This window comes from Mytilus trossulus, chromosome 6 (assembly GCF_036588685.1).
Source record: "Mytilus trossulus isolate FHL-02 chromosome 6, PNRI_Mtr1.1.1.hap1, whole genome shotgun sequence".
In the NCBI taxonomy this organism is placed as follows: Eukaryota; Metazoa; Mollusca; class Bivalvia; order Mytilida; family Mytilidae; genus Mytilus; species Mytilus trossulus.
In genome coordinates, this window is record NC_086378.1 from 76632326 (window position 1) to 76641897 (window position 9572).

At 32.9% G+C, this 9572-nt stretch overlaps 2 protein-coding genes across 3 annotated transcripts; one reads left to right on the forward strand and one right to left on the reverse strand.

Moving 5' to 3' along the window:
- Positions 1-5752: 5752 nt before the first annotated feature.
- LOC134721880 (uncharacterized) lies at positions 5753-7328 on the reverse strand. Of its 2 annotated transcripts, none has more exons than XM_063585147.1 (2): positions 7271-7328; positions 5753-6253 (listed from the first exon to the last, which is right to left on the reverse strand). In XM_063585147.1, exons 1-2 carry the CDS (start codon positions 7307-7309, stop codon positions 5867-5869), a joined length of 426 nt encoding a protein of 141 aa, XP_063441217.1. In that variant the 5' UTR covers positions 7310-7328; the 3' UTR covers positions 5753-5866. The 2 variants fall into 2 exon arrangements, with proteins under 2 accessions (XP_063441217.1, XP_063441216.1); XM_063585146.1 differs by having other exon boundaries at positions 5755-6256.
- An 81-nt stretch (positions 7329-7409) lies between these two features.
- Positions 7410-8845, forward strand: LOC134723020 (uncharacterized). Its single transcript, XM_063586652.1, has one exon. The coding sequence runs from the start codon at positions 7410-7412 to the stop codon at positions 8541-8543; it is 1134 nt and encodes a 377-aa protein (XP_063442722.1). The 3' UTR covers positions 8544-8845.
- Positions 8846-9572: the final 727 nt, after the last annotated feature.

Here is a 9572-nt window from a genome sequence, read left to right on the forward strand (position 1 = left end):
TCCTCGGGTATCTTTCGCCACTTTTTTAAGTGCTGGTTTAAAAATAGATGTTTAATAAATGACACTTTCCACAATAAACATATAATATGTTTGTCTAGTATATATCTGATGGGTTGTTTTATTCTTTATCATAACTTTTAAAATGTATTCGAATTAAATACAGTCACTTTGTAAATTCAATCTAATCGATGGCATTTCAATGACAAATAAATTCAAATGTAATTGATCACCGTTTTCTACATAAGAAAATGTCTGTACCAAGTCAGTAATATGACAGTAACTGAGTTGTTATCCTTTCGTGTGATGTGTTTGCGTTTTTGGCCATTTAATTAGGGACTTTACTTTTAGAAGTTTCCTCAGAGTTCAATATTTTTTTGTTTTTTACTTTTTTACATAAGATTACTTTTCTGTATTGAATTTATCAAATTCTAAATCAACTTGTTTGCACTTTGTATTACTTCATCAATGATTTTATCGTAAGCCTAGGGAAAAGAAATGTTTATATCATAATGCTGTTGCGTAAATATTGGTGAGTGTTTTTTTAGTAGACTTTTAATTACACGAGGTTCCGAATGCAATATAACTTTTTATGTGTGGTCATAAAAAATTCATTAACGATATCTCACTTTTAATCTAATCAAAAGACGCGCAATTCGCCTACACTAGACTCATCAGTAACGTTGGAATAAAAAAAGTTAAACAATAAAATTAAAGACGAAGCTGAGGAACCTTAATGTACGAAAATTCTGATAGCTTTTGTCAAAAACATCGAAGCTATGTAATTTTTCCCTGGCGTAGAAAATTCTTTATAGTATCGAACATTTTCAGTTTTGTACGTTACAGTCAATGTTTACATACGACGGTACCAATTATTATTCATTTCAAAACCGAAATGCTCACTACTGGTCTGGTGATACATTTTTCTGCAGGGAGGAAATGTCCATCAGCAGTGGCATTGTGATTTTTGATTGTTAAAAACTCATCATAATACCAGGATTAAGCTTGTGTGCGCCAGACGAATATTAAATGTCAAAAGGGCCATATAAAGTACGAAGTCGAGCGGTATTGTCGAATACATCTAAGTAGTCTTTTCTTTGGATAGAAAATTCTTAATATATCGAATATTCAAAGTTTTGTTAAATTCTACATACAATTATATCTATACTTATAATACTTATAATATAATGTTAATAATGAAGGTGGTTTTTAACTACCATGACTACCCATGATAATGATGATGGTCTTGCACAGTCATGCTGACTTTTTGCTGATGATGCCATCTAAGAGAAAACCTCCATGAGAGATTATTGCAAATAAATTGAGGAATATAGTCCCGATAAGCAATGACTAAACTAGCAGAGCAGGAGAGATATAATGCCATGAATAATCCAAAACATTAAAGCAAAAACTTCTTTACAATATATAACCAAATATTTCAGCATTATTGGTGATACTTCCTCGAATTGCAAAGACAACATTTTAATATATCATTGATCTTATATAATTGCATGCAAATAGACTCTACCCTCTCTTATGCTCACCATTATTGTTACTTTCATCAGAAAAGCTCCCCCTTAACAAATAAAACTGTGGTGTAAATTCTTATAAGATTTAAATAAACTTGATACAAATAGAAGCAAAATTGCGACAGGGTAATAGTTTAGAGACTGATATATTACAAAAACACAATTATTGTTTTTGTCCGGAAATATGCTATACAACACACTGATTGAATTTTAAAGAGTTATGATACAGATAAGGTGAAACAAACACATCTGAACAAAAAAAAATATACTTTAAATCATTCTGATTTTGTGTACACATGTTTTGTTAATATCCATGAAAACAAAAAACATTCCATTATTGTTTTAGTTTCCATACATATATATTTTACTTGCAATATTGATTTGTTGAGTTTTTTTCCTCGAGCTACTTTGCCTTTGCATCTTTACCTGATATGTTGGGTTTCAATTTTCTTGATTTCTTGCTTATAAATCTTAGATAAAGCCAAATAAGTGGTTTTACACATTTTTTTTTCTTCTTATAATATCCTGTACCAAGCCAAGACTATGTCAGTTGTTATCAATTGTACACAATCCGTTTCTATGTTTGTTGGGGTTTATTTTATAGCAGTTAAGTGTCAATTATTTGCTGTGTCATGTATCACCAGCCCAGTAGCCAGTACTTCGGTACTGGCATGAAAATACGGATTTTTTTGTGTTATTAAAATTTGCTGTTACGAAATATTAGAAATTATTATAAATTAAGGAATGTTACTCCCTCATGCAAAGCTTTGATTCCTTTCACGAATTTGGCTATACTTTTTGGACCTTTTGGATTATAGCTCTTCATCTTTTATATATGCTTTGGATTTCAAATATTTTGGCCACGAGCATCACTGAAGAGACATGTATTGTCGAAATGCGCATCTGGTGCAACAAAATTGGTACCGTTGATTTTATTACTACCACTGGGTCGATGCCTCTTCTGGTGGACTATTAGTCCCGAGGGTATCACCAGTCCAGTAGCCAGTACTGGCATGAAAATACGGATTTTTTTGTGTTATTAAAATTTGCTGTTACAAAATATTAGAAATTATTATAAATTAAGGAATGTGTCTCTCTCATGCAAAGCTCTGATTCCTTTCACGAATTTGGCTATACTTTTTGGACCTTTTGGATTATAGCTCTTCATCTTTTATTTATATATGCTTTGGATTTCAAATATTTTGGCCACGAGCATCACTGAAGAGACATGTATTGTCGAAATGCGCATCTGGTGCAACAAAATTGGTACCGTTGATTTTATTATTACCACTGAGTCGATGCCTCTGCTGGTGGACTATTAGTCCCCGAGGGTATCACCAGCCCAGTAGCCAGTACTTCGGTACTTCGGTACTGGCATGATTTTTTTGTGTTATTAAAATTTGCTGTTACAAAATATTAGAAATTATTATAAATTAAGGAATGTATCTCCCTCATGCAAAGCTCTCATTCCTTTCACGAATTTGGCTATACTTTTTGGACCTTTTGGATTATAGCTCTTCATCTTTTATATATGCTTTGGATTTCAAATATTTTGGCCACGAGCATCACTGAAGAGACATGTATTGTCGAAATGCGCATCTGGTGCAACAAAATTGGTACCGTTGATTTTATTACTACCACTTGGTCGATGCCTCTTCTGGTGGACTATTAGTCCCGAGGGTATCACCAGCCCAGTAGCCAGTACTGGCATGAAAATACGGATTTTTTTGTGTTATTAAAATTTGCTGTTACAAAATATTAGAAATTATTTTAAATTAAGGAATGTGTCTCTCTCATGCAAATCTCTGATTCCTTTCACGAATTTGGCTATACTTTTTGGACCTTTTGGATTATAGCTCTTCATCTTTTATTTATATATGCTTTGGATTATAAATATTTTGGCCACGAGCATCACTGAAGAGACATGTATTGTCGAAATGCGCATCTGGTGCAACAAAATTGGTACCGTTGATTTTATTATTACCACTGAGTCGATGCCTCTGCTGGTGGACTATTAGTCCCCGAGGGTATCACCAGCCCAGTAGCCAGTACTTCGGTACTGGCATGAAAATACGAATTTTTTTGTGTTATTAAAATTTGCTGTTACAAAATATTAGAAATTATTATAAATTAAGGAATGTATCTCCCTCATGCAAAGCTCTCATTCCTTTCACGAATTTGGCTATACTTTTTGGACCTTTTGGATTATAGCTCTTCATCTTTTATATATGCTTTGGATTTCAAATATTTTGGCCACGAGCATCACTGAAGAGACATGTATTGTCGAAATGCGCATCTGGTGCAACACAATTGGTACCGTTGATTTTATTGCAACATGTTCGTCAATATTCACAAAGGAAAACAAATTAGCATAGACAGGTCCAACTAAGCGCTTAACGAGTAGGTGGTAGAATTACGGACAAGTTGCTAGTGGTCAATAGAACTTGTAGGAGAGGGACACAAAATTGTCAAAGCAAAGGTTACCCCATTTAATTGTAGTTGAAAGGATTCTTTACAAACAACTGAGAGTGTTGTACTCACACTACACGTGGCATAGGACTCCTCGTCCGTCCAATTCTAACAAAACATGAAAGTAAAATTGCGAGTGGAAATTGGGAATGTATCAAAGAGACAACAACCCAACCATAGAAAAAACAACAGCAGAAGGTCACCAACAGGTCTTTAATGCAACGAGAAATTCCGACACCCGGAGGCGTTCTTCAGCTGGACCCTAAACAAAAATATACTAGTTCAGTGATAATGAACGCCATACTAATTTCCAAATTGTACACAAGAAACTAAAATTAAAATGATACAAGACTTACAAAGACCAGAGGCTCCTGACTTGGGACAGGCGCAACAACGCGGCGGGGTTAAACATGTTTATGAGATTTCAACCCTCCCCTATACCTCAAGCCAATGTAGAAAAGTAAACGCATATCAATACGTACATTTAAAATTAATTCAAGAGAAGTTCGAGTCTGATGTCAGAAGATGTAACCAAAGAAAATAATACATAAATAACAACAGACTACTAGCAGATAACTGACATGCCAGCTCCAGACTTCAATAAAACTGACTGAAAGATTATGATTTCATCATATGCATATCAGACACAATCCTTCCCGTTAGGGGTTTAGTATCATACCATCATAACATTCATGAGAAGAACATAACCCGTGTCATGTCAGCAACTGGTTTTTGAATAATTGTGTTTAGTTCCGATGTAAAGACCCTATAAGTGAATCAATATAAACGCCAAAATATGCAATCTTTAATGACCTGACAACAGTATCGTAACTATATCCCTTCATAATAAGTCTATTTGAAGGTTTTGTTATTTTCTGCGGTGAATAATGACATTTTTGTGCTTTATAAAGAATATTTCCATAAAAAATTGGATGTGAAATACCTAAACGTATAAGTAGTCTGCATGTTGAGCTATATTTACGAATGATGTCCTCATACCGATGATAAAATTTAGTAAATGTTTTGACTAGTTTGTGATATCGAAAAGCCTGGTGTAATAATTTTTCAGTAATACATAAATTTCTCTCGTTAAAATCTAAAACATTGTTACATACACGAGCGAATCGTACAATTTGAGATATATACACACCGTTAGATGGTGACAAGGTACGCCACCATCTAAAAATGGATAATTAACGAAATGAAAAATCATCTCTTTTATCATAAATTTTAGTATTAAGCTATCCGTTAGTGATAAAGATATCAAGATTGAGGAAAGGGCAGTGGTCATTGTTAGTATATTTATACTTCCAGTTCGGTTCAACGGACGACACTTTAGTAGGATTAGTTTAAGATTCTATGCTGGAATCGCGGCCTCAGGAAAAGAGATAGTTTACCTACATCGATATATTTGTAAAATACATATTGTAGCAAAATGTTTTTTGGTATTTGTCTAAATACTTTTGATAATATCGCAACGGTGTGGTAGTTTGAAGCACTGTACAGTAAATGAAAAAAGTTTGAGACCGTTGTGCAAATATGTGACATAGAATTTGAAAAAAAGAGATACTGTCGAACTTGTGAACATCTGTGGGATACTAATTGATAGATTTATACCACTTATTTTATCATAGCAAAACAATATACCTTTACATACATTCTCCATTTGCATAATCATTTTTCTATATTCTACAATATCAACCAAAATGCAAACAAAAGCAATTAAACTATAACAACACATTAATCATTATTTATTATGATTAAACAATAATTCGAAAACAGTGTCGTAGGAATTATTCGTATATTATAAACTAGTTAACCTAAAACCAAACAAAAAAACAAAAGCACACTTACACAGGTATTTAAGTTATTTAGCTTTGAATCATATCTTTCAAATAGTTCATTGTCCATTCATCAACACCTGCACATATAAGGACGTCCCACAAAAGTGTAACATGATCATAATTATGAAAATTTAGTCCATTATAATGTAAATCAATAGCGGTGTCTCCAGCCAGATCATACAAACAAGTACCAATGTTGGCTAGCTGCTTATAAATACATTTAATGATATACATGGAGCATTTTACGTTACGATCAGGGTCATCATAGTTACTGTAAAAACAGTATGTTTCTGGAATACAGGCTGTGATCACTTTAACACCTGGAACATTCATCATAGCGCCACCAACAAATTGTCCTGCGTTGGAAATAAACTTCAGGAAAGCTTTCACGTCAAATCCCCTTGCAATTGCATACTTCTAAAACAAACAAATCATATTGTAGATAATTTTTTAAGAAAACTACACGAAAAACAAGTTTTCAATGTCACTAAATAAATATATGAATGACTTTTATCAAATTGTCAAGAAAACGTTCATTTAAGTATTTTAGAACCTTTTATAGACGGACTTGATACTGTTGTTGGGTACAAACCCTGTATAGCTACATATTTATATTGTGTGAACAATAAACTTTTAATTATTACCGAACTTTGGTAACCGTAGTACATCTTCTAAAATACTTTGAAATAAGTTAGGACTTCTAATGAGAAAACTATCTAACAAAGTCAAATCATTATTTTGTGTAAATAAATTTTTCCTTCTTGAGTCGTGTTATATTTGAGTGCTGTTTAGACTACCAAGAAAGATAACCTAGCAATCAATCAATCAACCAATTAAAAACATATAAGACAGGTGCACTTTATTTTTTCAGCCATATTCAACGGAGTACTTTTGAAAGGTTGAAGTAGGGTGTTGCATCCATTAAAAGAAACGAACAAAGACCTGGATATCAGTTAAAGAATAAACACGTCCCTTTTTATACGAAAGAAATTATACTTATTTTAGAAGATGTCTTGATATTAAAAAGTAAAATCACAAAAATACTGAACTCAGTGGAGAATCCAATCGGAAAGTCCATTATCACATGGCAAAATCAAATCACAAAACAATAAAAAACGAATGGACAAGAACTGTCATATTCCTGACTTGGTACAGGCATTTTCAAATGTAGAAAATGGTAGATTAAACCTGGTGTTAAAGCGCATATTAAAGGGGAGTAAAATAAAGTGCTCTTTAAACCATCCTTTTCTAATGACAAGGGGTACATTTTATGTCAATGGACCGATATATACAGTTTATATCTCGACTGGCTCATTCTAGATATTATATTTGCTTTCATTATGTAACATTCCTTAACTACAGTACTAGTTCTATTTGTAAATCATAGACTATATGTTTCTTTTAAAATATAATTTATTTAATTGTAAATACCTTCCCTTCCCCTGCACAAACTCCTCCTGACACAAACATTCCAAGTAATAACAGAAGAAAAATACTGAGTGTTCTACAAAACGAAGAAAGTGAATCTGACGGAGATGAAGTGAATGAACATAATCAAAACAAAGAAAAAATGGCGTCTTTTTCTGAAGTAGTCACTGGTAAAACTCAAAACAAACAAACTGAAAACAATCAATCTGAGACACCTCAAAGAAATAATACCGGAAACTTTGTAAAACCCATCTTTCTGAAAGACGAAGATGTACATGGCTCAGTAAAACCCCCAAGAACTCTTTGGCTCACAAATGTAGAGATATACAATGCCATAGGTACCAAAGTCCCAGCAGAGTGTATTAAAGGTATTCAACGGATCAGAGAAATGTGGCGCCTTTATATGGACAACGAGGAGGACAGACTGTCTTTGTTAGTGACAGGGCTTAACCTGCGTGGCAGGCAGGTGCCCCTGTACTCGCAAAATCCTCGCAATCCTGGTAGGCTTCAAGAAAATACTATTCGTATTAAGGTGAAGAATGTCCCTCTGTCCGCTGACGATGGACAAATCCACAGAGCTCTAACCCTACAAGGGTGTGATATTCAAGACCTTTTCAGAGAATATCTGAGAGTCAACGGTGAATTAACTGCTTGCCAGACTGGTGACAGAGTGGTTATCAGCAAGGTACTAGACAAGACCATACCAAGAAATCTGCAGATAGGCAAATACATGGCTAGGGTTTTCCATGCTGGACAACCTGAATTCAACAGAAGCATCAATTATGAAAACAATGTAAAAACTTGTCATAAATGCTTGAAGCCTGGTCATTTGATATATGAATGTCCAAATGACTGGGTTTGTAGAACTTGCAAAGAAAGTGGGCATAAAATGATAGACTGCCCAACTGACCTTCAAAGTGAACATAAAAATGATGAAAACTCAGAGGTTGATGTTAATGAAAGTGCTGATGCAAATCTACAGTCCAATGAAGCTCAGACAAAAGAACAAATGTCTGAAACAACTGACAAAACATCCAACACATCAAAACTTAAACCATCACAAAATAGCAGTGGATCTAGCAAACACAGTGATACAAAAACAGGTTCAACAAAAAATGTGCAAATATCAAATGTCAGTAACTCAGGCAATGACAAATCACAACAATCAATTGATAAATTTGTGAGAACTCCAAAAAATGCAAGAAGAACCGCAGCAAGAAATCATACCCCACCAACACCTACTGATAACATTGCACCTAAGAAATCAAAAGGGTAGACTAATTTATCACGTTATAGTCAAAACAACTGTTGTAACATATTTCAAAATATTGTATTTTAATGATTTACCACTGAAATGTACTATAATGAACTGAACATATGTTTTTACACTATTTAAAAAAACAAAAACAAAAAATATATAAATGGAAAAAAAATCAAGCTCAAATACAGAGTTTAATCGAAGTAAAGATGAAATATTTAAAAATGTTGGAATGTTATTAAACAAGATATGGTATAAAAAAGTTAATATGGTGTTGAAAACGCTATTAATAAAACTAATATTATGTATTACTATACAAATGTTTGTATTTTTAAGAGGTCAATTGAAAATATTAGAATCAAAGTTATGGTGTTACATAAATTATTTAATAGGTCAAAAGATAATATTTATTTTCAGAACCATGATCAACCAGATTTTGCATAATCATTTGTTAAAGTATTATTGTATGGGAAAAAAAGTCAACCAGCTGTTTTATAAAAACTGGGTTTTCCCTATGCTATATTTAGAAACATTAAGTCAGTGTGAAAATCTATCGGATAACAGAAGTTATTCATTGACCAAAACATATAGTTTATATTATACACTTTTATGCTGCTTTATAAATTTCAATCAAATATATTTAGCTGTTAGTACTACACCAATATTATCATGGACATCGGTATGTAGTACTATAATTTTGTTATTCGCCAAATGTATATTGATTAAATTTGAAATGTTCGTATCTGAAATGGAAATGACAATGTACAACATTTATGGTTTTATAGCACGAAGATCAACATGTGAAGTTGAGATTTTATACAATTATTATAAGATAGTAGATGATGAGTTAATTAAATTATATCATAAACAGAGGTTTACATGTACAATGTCGAGGGTGTTATATATCAAGCAATTATGTGCTTACTTGCAATACTGGGTTTTCCCAAAGCTATTTTTAGAAATATGTTATAGCAAAAAAAATCGTAAAACTACCTTTAAACAAGAACAAGGTAGATTACATATAGTCATTTTTAAAACCTGTAGCTG

Coding starts and splice junctions, on each gene's coding strand:
- LOC134721880 (XM_063585146.1), bottom strand. CDS start 7,309: ATGTTTGTGTCAGGAGGAGTTTGTGCAGGGGAAGGGAAG. Junction 6,257..7,270: donor TTTGTGCAGGGGAAGGGAAG/GTATTTACAATT, acceptor TGTTTGTTTTAG/AAGTATGCAATTGCAAGGGG.
- LOC134723020 (XM_063586652.1), top strand. CDS start 7,410: ATGGCGTCTTTTTCTGAAGTAGTCACTGGTAAAACTCAAAACAAACAA.